This window comes from Pectinophora gossypiella, chromosome Z (assembly GCF_024362695.1).
Source record: "Pectinophora gossypiella chromosome Z, ilPecGoss1.1, whole genome shotgun sequence".
NCBI classification, from domain to species: domain Eukaryota; kingdom Metazoa; phylum Arthropoda; class Insecta; order Lepidoptera; family Gelechiidae; genus Pectinophora; species Pectinophora gossypiella.
In genome coordinates, this window is record NC_065433.1 from 4,752,286 (window position 1) to 4,767,879 (window position 15,594).

Below are 15,594 nucleotides of genomic sequence, written 5' to 3' on the forward strand. Positions count from 1 at the left end.
GCGAAAACATTAATTTGAATTTTGACCCACATATGGATTTAAAAAAGTACGTTACCTGAGCCTCCTTCATGAACACTGCTAGGAACTGATTGGGGTCGACATCGGAGGCCGCATAGAATATGAGCCCTCCGTCTTGGTCGAAGGTTCGGAAGGTCATGGTGAGGTCGAAGCCCTCCAGCTGTCTGCCCGGCAGCTTCGCGTACCTGATGTGGCTGTCGTTTCTTGTACCTGTACCGAATATCATCATCAATTGTTTAGCGTTATCCCGATTATCACTAGGGGTCCTATTTTTGAATCGCTCGCCTTCGACTCGCGTTCGTAAATATATATATGTATATCCATTTCAGGTAGCTCATTAGAACTTGTCATTTGTAAGATGCGAGACAGGGTGTAAGCAACATCGTAACGATAACTTTGAGGATTGATTTAGACCATGATTCTGAGTTGATATCTAGTGGAATTTTCCGTCGCAAATTTCATGTTTTTTTTTAATTAAGTATTTTCAATTCTATGCTTTGCGATGGAAAGATTCGAAGACGAGGCCGAGGGTCCGCTAATCTAAACTGAAGATTTGACAGGTCCGGTTGTTTATAGAAGCGACTGCCTGTCTGACCTTCCAACTCGAAGGGAAAACCAGCCAAATACAGGTTAGGTCACATACCTCCGAAAAGCATTTCTCAGCAATGTAGGTTTCATCACGAGTTTTCCTTCATCGCTGAGCACGTGATAATGATTCAAATATGAATTCGAAAACAAATTCGAAAATCACCGTTGTAAGCCCATGCAAGGATTCGAACCTGCGACTTCACAGTGAGAGTCAAGCGTTCTTCTAACTGGGCTTTCACAGCTTCGTACTTGTACCGAACATCCCGTACTCCATCAGACGGAACATGACCCTAAGCTGTGCGTTCAGTAACGAATAGAATTTTAAAATTGACACGTGATTATACATTGTTTTAAGTTTACGAGGTTATTATCATAATTAAAACACATAACAACGGGTTTTACCGCTTTTAAAATAGGGATATGAGACTCCCGATATTTCGACACTGTTGCAAGTGCCATGATCACGGGATGGTTAAACGCGGTAAGAACCCGTTATTATGTGTTTTAATTTTGACACGTAATTGTAAATCACTATAATTAAACATTATAATAACCTCCTTCTTTTTTGAAGCCGGTTAAAAAACAACGTGGAGCAAGAGAAGTGTGTCAGGATCGAAGCAAATCGAATTCCATAGTCTCTGCTTACCCCGATAGGAAATAGGCGTGAGTTTATGTATGTATGTACTATTTATGTATGTGTTAAAAAAACACCCGGATCGCTAAGCGCAGAGGAGCCCGAATTTAAAGTTATTAAACGGCTTCCCATCCAATGACGGACCGCACCCAACTTTGCTTAAGCCGGGAACTTGAGAATAATTTAATATAAGAGGTCTTTGTTTGTAAAAAGACCTTTCAAAAATTTTAGCAGTCAAGGGACCAAGGCTATTGTCTGATCCACCCGACTGGATAGGTACCAAAGACGGTGTGCGTCGCAACCCCTATGTGTTTTCGTATGAGAATTTTGATACCGCGTTCTAAAAGTAATGTGGCGACATCCTTTGAATGCTAAAGGAACAACAATTAATTTACAGTGAATAATAAGTTATAATATAATAATATATGCAATCGTTGTTCAAATGGTAAATCATACACGACACATGTTAAACTTGCGCCCGTGATACCTAATGGGGTTGGCAGAACAAGTAAACAGTACAAATCTTGCTTTAAGGAAATTGCTGGTACACTTCGTCTCTCGCATGACTGTCCTAAGTATGTATTTTTTTGTGTTTTCATACATACATACATAACAAAAACGTTCTTTACGTCCCACTGCTAGGCACAGGCCTCCCATCAAACAACAATATAAACTTTTTGATCATATAAACAGTTTATGCGCTGTTTTAGGGCTTGACATTTTAGCTGTCAGTTTTGAGCATACCTGGTCTTCTTATACCATGGATTTACCTAACTAAATACTTGGCCTGAGAGTTACTTACCGAATCGGTAGCCTTCTTCAGGGTTTCCGACGCCGTACTGCGCGTCGTAGGCGAGCGCGCAGCCAGACTCGGGCTGCGGCGGCGTGCGTTGCGTGGTGGTGAAGGCGCGCGCGGTGGATACCGGCGGCGCCCGCGTCGTATGCGGCGCTCGCGTCGTCGGCAGCGGCGCCACTGTCACTGTCTCCCTACTTGGAGGCACTGCGGAACAGAGAATGTTGATGTTAATGTGAGGCAGGTAAGAAAATTTATGTAAATTAGGTACCTATGTTAGGGGTCTTCAACGGTTCAACTCGGTGATGATTTTCACCAACATTGGTGAAGTCGGTCAACGACTCTGCAAGACACTCGAAAGAAAAACAAGTAAGTAGTTTATTTAGAGTTATTTATAAATTAATTAAGTGAATCATGTCAATACGACGCTGTAATTTCTTTTAACCAACAGTTCTCAAATAATCTGACAATCTAAAAATATTGGTACAAATATTTGATTACACATTTACAACTAACATATAAAATAAACACAAAGAACAACAACAAATAACTTCATATTAATCGGTGTCCGGGCAACAGTCGCAATGCCAGTAAAGATATCCTTCTGATAATGGCAGGTCTATCGTCTGAAGTAAGTAATGTATAATCTAAACTATTTACTTAGATATAAAGCTGCTCGTCCACTGGCGGACTCTCTAAGGCACTGACCAATGAAATAACGTATGAGTAGTCCACTCATTTGTTGTTTTTACGTGACTTATCGTAGATTTGCCGCAGATGACATTAACTACTTGGCCAGACAATGGGGAGCGGTGAAGGCTCTCACCCGGTACAACGTTTACGACAACAGGCCTGAGTGTGCCAAGTTGGGCGCGAACCTCGGGTCAGGGCGTCGTCTGAGAGGAAAAATTTCGCTCATTTGGTAGTTGCCTAGGTTATCCAAGAGATCTCATCCGGATACAATGCCAAATCTCGACAGATGAGGGGTTATAACAGATTAGTACTAGGGATTTATAGACGTGAGTAAACAGGCGCCGTGCGAACTCGTGTAATTTAGTGCTGAAGCATTGTCTTGTTTCTATGCTCAAACGCTCCGATTCCGCTGCAATAGAAGCGCAGCTTAAGTAGGTATTTATTTATAATCTCTAGTTTGAGTAGTATTTATTGAGAACAAGCTGTCTGTCTGTGTCTTATCAAGCAACTAGAGTTCGTGGAACCTTTGATAATGCGATTATTGCGAATCTATTAATGTTTATAACTTTATAATAATTGTGCTAATTCCTGCAGACACCATCTAATTTTATTTTAGTTATGCTTGTCATTATCTTATTCACCGAAAAGGATAAGGATCACAGATATTAGAAAGATAAGGATGAATGTTTCGCCCTGGTATGGAACCCGGTTGATGTGTGCTGTCACCGTAATTTTGTCGGGTTATTGGCCGATGTAAAATTTTAGAGGGTTGTTTTAGATTTCTGTCTAAAATTGACGTGTGTTCTTTAACTTTTATGCCTGTCCCCGTCCCTTTCTTTTACAGCGGATAAGAAAATTAAAGGTGTAACTTAACTTAAAATTAGATGATGTCTACAGGAATTAGCACTTTAGCCCCAACATAGATATACTTATTTCAGAGTAAGGTTTATTTTTTTTTACTTTTTCGTTTATTACGAGCAACAACAGTAAGGTGTTCTATTCAATGATTCATTTAGATCTTTCCAACAAAATACTGACAGTATAGTTATCGGTGAATGCTGTGTACATCCGTAAAATTAAATGTCTTTGATCTACAGGGTTAGGCCTCAGAGAAATCATTAAACGGCAGTTGCCTTTGGGCGAGCTTTTTTCTGCCTTTTTCGGAGGAGTATCATTAGGTTTTTTATAATACCTATTATAAAGAGGAGAAATTTGTTTGTAAGAAGTAATCTCGGGAACTACTGAAACGACTTTGAATATTCTTTCATCGATAGAAAGCTTACATTATTCCTGTGATATTAATATCATCATCACCAGCCCATTAATGTCTCCACTGCTGGGGCACGGGCTTTCCCTATGGATGGATAGGGAGATCGGGCCTTAAACCATCACGCGGGCCCAGTGCGGATTGGTGGTTATTAACGACTGCTAATGCAGCCGGGAACAACGGCTTAACGTGCCTTCCGAAGTACGGAGGAGCTCGAGATGAAATCTTTTTTTTTAGTGGTCACCCATCCTATGACCGGCCTTTGTGTAAGTTGCGTAACTTCAACAATCGCAGACCGAGCGCGTTTACCGCTGCGACACCGAGCTCTTCATATTAATATAGCCAAGTGATATTGGCTACGCGAAATCGCAGCGAAACGCTAAGTATTATTAATACACTTACCATTATCTTCATCTTTGTGTACTGGCGGCTGCTCGACATCAGGCTGGTGCCAGTCAACTGTTTCGTCTGTTTGTGGGGTAGGCAGCACTCCTGGCTGCATGGGTGGCAACCATGTTGCCGAATCTAAAGATGCATATGCAAAAAATAAATAGAATTATTATTTGAACATCAAAAAGAGAACAAATTAAAAACAGAAAACAGTTCTTGATTTTTTATTTTGCCTTGTGTCCAGCGCAGAGCATTGTTATATTAGAGCAGCATATAAAACGAATATGAAGCTAAGACTAGACCTTTTAAAGTTATCTGTATTGTACACACACACAAAAAGTAGGTAACTTTAAAATAGTAAAATAAAAAGTGCGTTTATCTTTTAAATAGATTTCTTTTCAAGAATACTCTAAGCCGGCGGTCATGGATGGAGTCTTTGATGAGAGTAGCAGATGCGAAAGTGGTGTGTCAGGATCGTAGTGGAATTCCGTGATCACTGTTCTAATGGGAAATGGGTGTGATCTTATGTGTGTAGATCTCTTTTAGCAACCTTTGGATGGCGGGAAATATAACATTGCCTGGATTTGAAGCTTTTATTTACCTGGAGCCACTCCACCGGTGGTGGTGGTACTGCCACAGCGTCCGAACGTGACGCTGTGGTTGCTGAACGGCTCGAGCAGGTTGAGCACCCGCCCGTTGAGCGTGGCGTCTGCGATGCAGCCCTGGAACGGAGCTTTGGAGCCCATCTTCCCTCCCACCACGTAGCCCGGCTGTACCCCGCCCACGAACAATACCCCGTCGAGTATGTGGAGCGGGTCTGGTGCCGTGTCAGTACTGTGGATGAAAGACAGGAGTATTTTGAACTCATGTATCAATTATTGATTTAAGAGGCACGCGCTTTTCGGTGAACCACTCTCGATTCTTCTCTATCAAAGGCCAATTCTTTGACTTCCTTATAAAACACGACGTTCGCCTTCTTTTTAATTTGTTCCATGTCAGCTCTTCTTGGTATTCCCTTTGCTCTCTTTTCTTCAAATCAATCAAATCAAATCGGATTTAAGTTGAAATGATGAATACCTGAAGTAGTCGAAGTCGTCGACTACAAGCCGGAGCGCCATGTTGTTGTGTGTGACAGTTACCACGTGCCACTGTGAGTCGTTGTACGTGCTCAGACCTGTGTCCAGCTGCTCGCGTTGACTCATCAGTACTAATTTGCCTGGAAACGAAGTATAAGACACTTAGTACATAACCTAAATGATACTAAATAATGATAACTTACTAATGATAAGTCTGTACTTATGTAATGATAAGTCTCTAGACAGACGGACCGCATTTCAACTGCAATCCAACCGCAAATTGCAGTTCAGGTGCAGTTTGAATGCAGTTGACACGACTGCAATATAACTGCAAACCAACTGTGCAGCACGACTGCACGTCGACTGCAATTGAACTGCAATCGGACTACCCGTTTGGTTTGCAGTTCTATTGCAGTCGTGTCAACTGCATCCAAGACGATATCATTAATTGCTCCTGAAATAGTGACCAGTGACAGATTGACAGATTCGCACCATAAGGTTTTCTTTTTACCATTTCGGAACGCGACTTTAAAAACAATACACTCGATTTCGATACTAGTGTCAATTCAAAAGTTCTTGCGTGATTGACAGTGAATTGAATGCAGCTTGTTACAATGATTCTACGTATTATAGTCTTGTTACCTTTAACCAGTGATAATGAGACACTGTCAGGCGTGGCGGCAGTCTGCGTGCGGCTGACGTAGACAAACAGCAACCCGTCTGGTTGCGACGTCTTGAACTTAAGTGTGAGCTGCAGGTTCTCTGTTGTGATGTCCACGTAGCGCAGGTAGCTGTTGTCTCCAGACAGCGCCACCAGAGATGCAAACTGAGGACATTAACAGCCCCGTGAGTTCCGTGATAAGGTATTAACGAAAAGCAATCATGTTTAATGTTTCAGGACCAAAGACCCCTGTCCAATCAATATTTGGGCCTCTAAATTACAAGCATTTACAAGGTAAGATTATCACCATACTGATCACCTGATTGTCCGAAAGTAAGATGATCCGTGTATCGGAAGGCACGTTAAGCCGTTGATCGCGGTTATTACTTACTGATGTAAGTATGTAATCGTTACATGAGTCACGTCAGGGGCCTTTGGCGGCTCAATAATAACCCTGGCATCAGGCTTGTTGAGGCTGGTAATCCACCCCACAACCCACACCAAAAGAATGTAAGATTATGGACCTCGGCAAGAGGCTCTAAGGCGTAGACTTCTTTTGACCCAGTGACCTATATTTAAGCTTACAAGGTTTTCTTTGAAATATTTCAGAAAATTGACATTTGAAGTAGACCCTCTAGGTAGAACCATCCAGGCAGGACCCTAATACTTTTATTCAATAATAAATGTCAAAACAAACACCAATGACAAACACTTACTTGACATCCATTAGCCACGCCGATTGCCTCTTTAGTTTCAGTGAAGTCCAGGTTTGTACCTTCAATGATGATATCTCTAAGACATCCGTCAAATCCTTTATTGGTCACTTGTATGATTCCCTTGTTGTTCCCGCCAAAGTTCATAGTATCGATCTCTGGGATTTCCGGCGTGGGGGAATTCGAGTCCATCTTGAGGGTTTCGCTGTCAACTTTGAGGACGCACTTAGTGAGGTATCGACCTGCATCCAGTTTATGCCATTTCCCGTCGTTGTATGTCTTCGTTGTACCGATGATGACCAGGTCTTCTGGGTTGCCGAGAGATACCTGTTGAGAACATCTTGATATACATCGACAAATTGAGGTATTGGCTTAGAACTTTATTTTTGTAGCGATCCGAAATGATTTTAGAAGGTAGAGAATGTATACTTTACGTATATATAGACTGCAAACAACTCCATAATTGGTCTCGTAAGAGACTTTTTAGTTGACAGGCTTCGCCACTTAGTCTATCTATTACTATCACCTTGCCTTATATACTACCCATAATAAATACATACCTGAAGATACACTCTGCCATCTTGCATCTGTATAGAGAAGAAGGATGCGCCTTCTCCGACCAGGTAGATCAGGCCGTCTGGGGCGTACGTTCTGAAGTACAGCAACACTTGGTTCTTCTGTCGTTCAAGATATCTTCTGCCAGACATGGTAACGTGAGCTCGCCCATTGAACCGATATTCTTGAGAACCAGACTGAGAGGAAATCAGCTTGTCTCTGTAATCGAAGAGGGAGACTATGAGTTTCCTAATTCTAGATTGTAGGAATTTTATATTTAACTATTTCAAAAGAAAACTCTGGTATAATTTACCATTAACTAACCAAAGGGAATGAAGATATTCAAATTGCCTAAAATAGTTAAAATAATACTTAGTATTTCGATGGCTTCAATTCGTACTAAAGGCATAAGTACCTATATTTGCTTCGTTTCTTAGTCTAGAAAACGTCACTTTATCCCATACCTCTGTCTAGCCCCCGTCAAGTTTTCAGCGTCAACGAAATTCCACAACCCGACTGGGGTGTCTCCGATCATGAGCTCTTCGATCTGGCCCTCAAAAGCTGGGAAGGCGATGCCCTGAAGTTTGGCATCCGAGGGTACTCCACCCACGTACAGTTTGGACTTCTGTCGGTCCAGGTTGAAGATGGTGTGTTGTCCGGGCAAGACGGCTTCCTTGGAGTGGGTGTACTCTGTACCGTTGTCTAAACTCTCGCGGATTGAGAGCTTCACATTGCGACCGACTCTGGAAAAATAGATTTTTATAAAGATGTAAACTCGTTTTTCATTATTTTAAAGTCGTAACGCCGACAGTCAATTTAAAATCCAACCTCCATTGTTTTACTATTGTGTCTGGAAACCTCGGCTTTACGAGGTTAAAGCATTTTTTTATTTTCACAAATGTTAAGGTTAGGTACCTAATCTAGGAAAAACTGGGCAAGTGCGAGTCGGACTAGCGCACCGAGAATAGAAGGATATCCCACTAAGTATGTAAAAGAAATATACCTGTCTACGATGACCTGGTACCACTTGTTGTCCGCCACATATTTGTCGCTGCCGATCTTGGCAGGTTCTCTTCCCGACTCGGCGCTGTCTCCTATGTCCATTACCAGGTAAGGATATCCATTTTGTATACTGATCACCATAAAGTCGTCCTATAAAGAGAGTAATTTTTTTGAGAGTTATTTTGACGCAGGCAGCTAAGTAGCGGGCCAGGATACATGAATCAAAGGTTTACTGGTCTTCCTTAGAAAGTTGGGTCTGCTGAAGTAGTTACTACCCAGCAGTTTCAGTTTTATCTTATTTGGCCTCTTTGATCTCTATGCTGGGCAAAGGCTTCGGCTTGATTTCTCCACTACTGTCGACAATATCCGGTCAATTCCTATGATTAGCTTTGAGATTTTACGGGGTCTACCTCTATGTCTGTACACGTCTTTAGGCACCCAGTGAATAACAACTCGTACCCATCGCTTCGGATATATCGAACAAACATGTCCAGTCCAGTCCCATTTTAATTTGACGTTTGAGTTTTTGTGCATGTTGATGTAAAAGCGGCATGATTCATGAAATACTTACAGACTTAGTCCTCCTCAGGTTGGTGTCAATTGGATTGCCAAGGTAGAGGAGGAAGCCGTTCTTCTCCTTGGTGCGGAAGTAGGCGGAGACATGTGTCGAGGTCGACATCTCATCGACGGAGTCAGGCAGGCGCGGCTGCAGCGTCGAGTGACGGTCGAAGTCCACGCCTACTTGGATGCGATTGGCTACCGTCCGGGCCTGGTGGAAGAAAATGTTAAATCATTTTTTTTATTACTGGCTTTTCTGATCCAAAAGTGTCCGATACTAAAATATTTGATTTTTGTGTTTGGGAAGAAATAATTGTTTTAAGAAAAGAAGAGCCTGAAAAGTAATTTTGTGTCCTTTATTGGTGTATTTTAGTTATTATAAACCATTCAATGTTATTTTTTACTGTCCTTCTGGTTAGGAGTGGGTGAATGTATATACTATAGGTGCACCTCTGCCTACCCTATCAGGGATACATGCAAGATGTTATGTTATTTTATGTTAAATATAAGAATGACGTAGAAATGGGTGTATATACCTGTTCAATAAGATTTCGTAGTTTGTTAAGTTTCTCATCCGCTTCCATTCTTTGATTCTCCAGGTCTTCCTGGCGCATCTTCACGGCTCGGTACGTGGTCGAGATATTCGGGTTCATTTCGTTTATGTTGGTTACTGTTTGGGAAATATACTTCTTGATAAGTTTTGTATTTTTTTGCTAATGATGATCGAGCAATTTCGTATACGCGTAATCTTACTATTGGATTCAATATCCAAAAAACTACTATCTTAGAGCTTTGGCTACAACTTTCAAGTCCCAGTTGTTAGAGCTGCGTGTTTACCTATTAATGCCAGAAAAATTGTCGCAGTTTAATTACGTCTTGCTGCTGGGCACAGGTCTTCCCTCAATAGACCGGATGAGGTATGGAGCATACTCCACCACGTTGCTCCACTGCGTTTGAGTGGAAAAGTTTTACGGAAATAGCCGGGACCAACGGCATTTAACCGTAAAACACCTCCACCAAATCCGTATTCTCAAATTCAGTCAAATCACCTTTCGTCATATTTTTTTCGAAATAATGCAAAGTGGGTAGATAGTATATTTACTTACACAAGTTATTGACGTTGGACATCATCTTCTGCGTATCGTCAGCCTGCTTGGGCAGCGTCTGCGCCCACTCCTTACTGATGGCCAGGTCGTTGCCGAACTGAGACATGATGTCCTGGGTTATAATCACTGTGGCGTTTACTCTCTCCGCTTTCTCCATTTCATCTTCAAGGGAGAACTGGCCGGGGTTCGGGAGGGAGCTGTGGGAAGATGAGTAGATTTTTAGAGCTTCGTAAGACCAGGTCAGGTAGGACATGTTTCGCAATTTTCTATCTTAGAAATTAATCATTTCTTCAATAAGTATAAATTTTGCGTTGATCGTAAGTGATACACATACTCGCGAGTAGAGCGCGAATATCGGTTGTATGGAGTGTCCGAGGTGTTGATACTTACAGACATAATCATATTTTATATACATACAAAACACGACAGATTCAATTTATTCGCAAGGCGTCCAATGCTAAAGAGGCCGTAGCTGTACCCTTAGCGTGCGGGGTATGTTACAGTACTTATTGTGATTCGGCGTGGCGCGGGAAAGAAGACGATTTGTACAGAAGACTTATCGAGTGATGAAAAGTTGAGGGCGATTGATTAGAAGCGAAGAAGCACTCACAGTTGTATAGCATTGTCCTCGTCATCGGCGGATCCTAGCATGGCATGCGCATTCTTCAGTCCTTCCTCGGCCTTAGTCAAGTTAGGTCGCAGTTGCTGCTCAACAGTATCCAGAGCCTTAGCGGCTCTGTTCAACAGATCGCCTGACCGGTCGCGGGCAGGAGTTACTCGCTCCTTCAGTTGTTCGTTCTGGAAAAAACAGGGTTTATTACAGAAATAATGTTAATAGCTTAAAAAAAAACATATCAAGTCGAAAAATAAAGAAAGAAATATTTTACCACGATGAGAGAGCGCTGTTCTGCCAAAGGAGTTAAGTAAAGAAAGTTACACTATAGATGGTTGAGACATTAGAGTAATTTATCTCGCACATCATCGTAGGTACTTACAATGTTAGTAACATTGCTGACAGCGACTTCTGCCTCATCTCCAGCTCGTTTGGCATCTCCGATCTCCTGGACGATAGAGGAGTATGCTGATGCAGCACTGTACGCGTGCTGGGTCCTTGTGTTGTTGTTCTCTCGTTCGGCTAGCGCTCGGAGATTATCCGCCTAAACACACGAAGATAGCGACATATAACTGGGCACCTAAATATTATGTATCACATTCATCTCCCTAGCCTTTTCTCGTTTTTCTGAAGACATGAGAGGGTCTATTTTTTTTAAATCACTGCCATTCTTACCTTCTAACTCAAGGGAAAACCAGGCTAATTACAGGTTAACACAAAAAGCTAATAAACATTCATCGTAAGTTGTTTAAAAGGTGGAGGACTTTAGATTTTCTTGGACTATAAATATATTTTTTTCAACAAAATTCATGATTAAAAAAATAAATATTCCTTACCCTATTCCTCAAACTCCTTGCATGCCCCAAAGCCTCGTCGGTAACATTCTTTAACTGCGGGAGTTCCTCGGCGATCCTGGCCAACCTCTCTTCCATGTCATTGTTAGCATTGTTGTTTTCTTCTAGCGCTTTGGTGGAGTTTTTGACGATGGCTGAAGCGAGGTTGTTGTACAATGTTGCGTTGCTGATGTCTAGAGCTGCGTCAATCAGATCCTTCATTGCCGCTCCGTTGAGCTTCGTCACTGATGCGACCTTGTTGCCGAATTTGGATTCTCTAGAAGGGGATTTATTTGTATTTAGTCATCACACTCAGAATTCGGAACAGAAGGAGGTCCAAGAATGGGTCGAAAGACAAGCCAGTTGCTATTGAATTGAAGAGGATTGTGAAAAAATCTACCTGAATAGAAAACATGGGGAAAGAAAGGGGAGGCATTTTCTCAGCAGTGGAATACAATTGGCTAGATAAAAAATGTCATAGGTGTATCCAAAAGGAAACATTTTAACTTATGTAGACGTCGTTCTCTAAATACTTACTTGTTATTGGCATTGAGTCTGTCGGCATCGGTGGCCTTATGTTGCGCCAGGTCAATGTAGTCGAGCATCTCTTCCAACTTATTCTTCAATTCTTGCGTCGCATTCATCAGACTCTCGAATTTCTGCAATTAATTATAAGAATGCTTTAAATGAGATTGCGTTATCATCGTAAATACGAACTTCTTAAGTAGTAGACTTATTTACAAGGACCTACTTGTTATATAGCACGTTTGTGGAATGTCTTCGAAATAAAAGTGGTGTGGGTACGAAGTACGAAGTTACAAGGATCTTTTGACACGTGGCTATAATCGGAACTAACGCCGCATCCTATGGACGAATGCATGGATAACTGAACACCTCAGAACAGAAAACGTGCATACCAACGTCACCATCATCCAAGTGCCACAAGATATTTGTATCTAAACGTAGTGATTACATTCTCTTTGTTTTGCTACAAGCATTGATGTATATATATATATATATATATATATAACAATAAAATCATACCTTAGCTTGATCATTGACAGGCTGTACAAAAACGTTCATTCGTTCAATTTGTGCGGTTGCGTTTGCGAAAGCGTTGAACGAATGTTCTTCTTTTGGTTTCAGGTCCTTAGCTGCAAAAAGTATAAAGTCAGTAATTATATTTATTATCCACAATACTGTCTTTTGTTGTGTATAAGGTCCATTGGTTGCAGTTAAAAAGATTGTCAGACGTGTAATGTTGTACTCACCAGCAATATCGCTGTTAATTTGTGTGGCTTCTGTCAAGGCGCTATCGACCTTCGGCTGTTGGCTGAGCTCCAGTCCAGTAGCGAGGTCTGCCACGTGAGCGACCACATCCTTGGCTTTGCCGCTGTGTTCCCGAACTGACGCCAGGGTCTGATCTGCAGCCTTGGCCAGTTCTGCTGCCCTGCCGATCTGTTTGTCACTGTCGGTTGCTGCGAATTCCGCCTAAAAGTAAAGAAATAAGATTTAGGTCTGCTGGAGATTAGCGACCTTTCTAAATAAATAAATAAACACGACACTATTTGGGCAGCATTGAAGCAATTGATGATTTCAACATAGGGCAGAAAACATTCTAGATATTCACTTTACAAAACGTCAATATGAATTAGTTACCAATTATGACGTCATCAGAAAGTCGGGAAACATCACCTAATATCTAAGATCAATGCGATTTTGAATTTTATCGTGAGGAAGGTCTTCAAGGCAGGCAGAAAGTGAGACGTGCACAAGGCAGTCAAGAATTCCTATATCAGATGACCTCCGCAATATCATAACTGGAATAAAATACAATAAAACAGTAATATTATCTTACCGATCTGAGCAAATTCTTGGCGCTGGTTTCCAAAGCTTTGACGGCGGATGAGGCTTCGGCATCATCGACGTTCTTTAGCTCTGCCACCTTTGGTCTCAACTCCTGGGTCTGGTTGGAGATGTAGTTCAGACGCTGGGTCGTGAAGAACGAGTCCGCTTTGTCCTGGAAGTATATTTTAATCTAAAGGTTGTAATGCAAAGCGCGGCACGACCGAACCAATCTACTTCGAAACGTCCACATAAAAATGGAGTTTCAAGAACAATCGAATTTGTTGGTACCTACACCTGTTTTCATTGTTATACCTGGATTAGGATCTGATTGCGGACGATAAAAACTACTGTTGTCTATAAAAGGTTGTAAGGATCTTCTTCTTTCGTCACTAGCCCTCGTGTTGGTATTAAATTGGGAAACATGATAAAGATGTAAAAATGTTTTACCTTGAAGTCTTGGGTCTCGTTGATAAGCAGATCCCGCATGTCCTGGACTGTGAACAGTAGGGCATCTGTGCAGGAATCGCAGGACTCGCAACCCTGGTGGGGGATCAGCACCCACCTGTGAGAAGAATAATTCATCATCACATGTCCTTAGGACTTCGTACCTATCAAAAGTGTGAAATTTTCTTCTGACAGCTCACAAGATATTCCACAGATCGTCCATAGATCTCCCTACACCATTAGATATAACGGGCGTGCTGTATGTGTGTGCTATTTACCATTTAAGCGACTATTGCAGACAGTTGGAACTTTCAGGAATTCTGTATTCCTGTTGCCGCTATAACAACAAATTCTAAAAAGCAAATAAAATAAATGTTTGAGGGGTTTCCATACAACAAGCGCGATATTGTTTGATGGTGTGGAATACTTCGTGCGCGAGTCCGAGATGTACTCGGTTTTTTAACCCTCTCATTAACACAGTGGCAAAAAAAGACGTACCTCTCCGGGCATCTGTCACACTTCTCTCCAATAACACCTGGAAGACACTCGCACTGTCCCGTGGCGTTGCACATAAATCCGACCGAGTATCCCGTATTGCAGTTGCAATCTGAAATAAAAAAGGCATTTTGTTAGGGTAGGCATTATCAAAAAGACTGTTTTTTGTTCAAATACTGTATATTTTGCTTGAGAAAATATGAATAAAAACTTACCTAATGCACAAATAAAAAAGGTCGAAAAAATCTAAATGTGGATAAAAACCAGAAGCTTTGAATTGACTTATCGTAGATTTGAACTACTTGGCAAAACAAGTAGGGAGCTCTAAGGGCTCTCGCTTGGACCTTCTCTCCCTGTGAGTGTTCCCTAAGCACGAGCTTCTATAAAAACATTTACTTAACAATGTTAATGCTTACGATCGCATCCTTCCTTCGTGTAGTTCCAGTAACCAGCTGCACACTGGTCGCAATGTCTTCCTGTTACGCCTTTTGCGCATCTGAAACATTCGTTATACATAAGTATTACATGACTTATAATACCTATACCTACCTATACTTATATGTAGGAAAGTGAGGAGAACGGAACATAAGATCTATAGAAAGTAAGACATAATATGGAAGGATAATGAATGGGGATTTGATTGTTTATGGTATGGGTTTAGAACAAATTGGTTGATGCATGTGACGGAAGGAAGTTGTTTTAGAATAAGATAGGTTATCTATGCGTAGATACATTTTCTTTGGTAAGAACGGTGTCAAAACGTGATGGAAAAGTTGGATTGTAAAATTAAAAAGGAAAAAAGTAGTCAAGAACAAAATATAAACCGTGATAATAGTAAGGCTGGAGATGAGTTGAAAAAACATGCAAATAACGAGGCACAAGTTCGAAGTGCCGACGATGAAACGAAAGCTAATCTATTTATCTAGTGAGAAACCTAGCTAGGCCGCCTGTTGTGCTTTTCTGTATATGTTGTCCTTATCTCTGTATTTTGTGTCCATTGTGATCCACCATCACCAGCCCATTAACGTCCCCACTGCAGGGGCACGGGCCTTCCCAATGGATGGATAGGGAGATCGGGCCTTAAACCACCACGCGGGCCCAGTGCGGATTGGTGGTTATTAACGACTGCTAATGCAACCGGGACCAACGGCTTAACGTGCCTTCCGAAGCACGGAGGATCTCGAATGAAAACTTTTTCTTTTTTTCTTTTTTTTTTGTGGTCACCCACCCTATGACCGGCCTTTGCGCAAGTTGTATTTTATCTATCTATCTACCTAGCTCACGAAGCAAAAAGAAAAAGATGTGTT

The 15,594-nt window shown here is 41.6% G+C and overlaps 1 protein-coding gene across 1 annotated transcript in view; it reads right to left on the reverse strand.

The window, feature by feature from the left end:
* The window catches only part of LOC126380055 (laminin subunit alpha), a 67,568-nt gene that overhangs the window by 3,158 nt on the left and 48,816 nt on the right, over positions 1–15,594 (reverse strand). The window contains exons 35-57 of the mRNA XM_050029222.1: positions 14,704–14,783; positions 14,291–14,399; positions 13,796–13,910; positions 13,359–13,520; positions 12,772–12,991; positions 12,545–12,654; positions 12,038–12,159; positions 11,504–11,777; positions 11,050–11,211; positions 10,665–10,852; positions 10,055–10,251; positions 9,485–9,618; positions 8,962–9,159; positions 8,392–8,540; positions 7,853–8,131; positions 7,394–7,607; positions 6,837–7,160; positions 6,102–6,285; positions 5,461–5,599; positions 4,985–5,217; positions 4,396–4,518; positions 2,043–2,240; positions 56–228 (exon numbers count right to left, since the gene is read on the reverse strand). Of these exons, the coding sequence (XP_049885179.1) occupies positions 56–228; positions 2,043–2,240; positions 4,396–4,518; positions 4,985–5,217; positions 5,461–5,599; positions 6,102–6,285; positions 6,837–7,160; positions 7,394–7,607; positions 7,853–8,131; positions 8,392–8,540; positions 8,962–9,159; positions 9,485–9,618; positions 10,055–10,251; positions 10,665–10,852; positions 11,050–11,211; positions 11,504–11,777; positions 12,038–12,159; positions 12,545–12,654; positions 12,772–12,991; positions 13,359–13,520; positions 13,796–13,910; positions 14,291–14,399; positions 14,704–14,783 (4,087 nt within the window). The remainder of the gene's footprint in view (positions 1–55; positions 229–2,042; positions 2,241–4,395; positions 4,519–4,984; positions 5,218–5,460; positions 5,600–6,101; positions 6,286–6,836; positions 7,161–7,393; positions 7,608–7,852; positions 8,132–8,391; positions 8,541–8,961; positions 9,160–9,484; positions 9,619–10,054; positions 10,252–10,664; positions 10,853–11,049; positions 11,212–11,503; positions 11,778–12,037; positions 12,160–12,544; positions 12,655–12,771; positions 12,992–13,358; positions 13,521–13,795; positions 13,911–14,290; positions 14,400–14,703; positions 14,784–15,594) is intronic.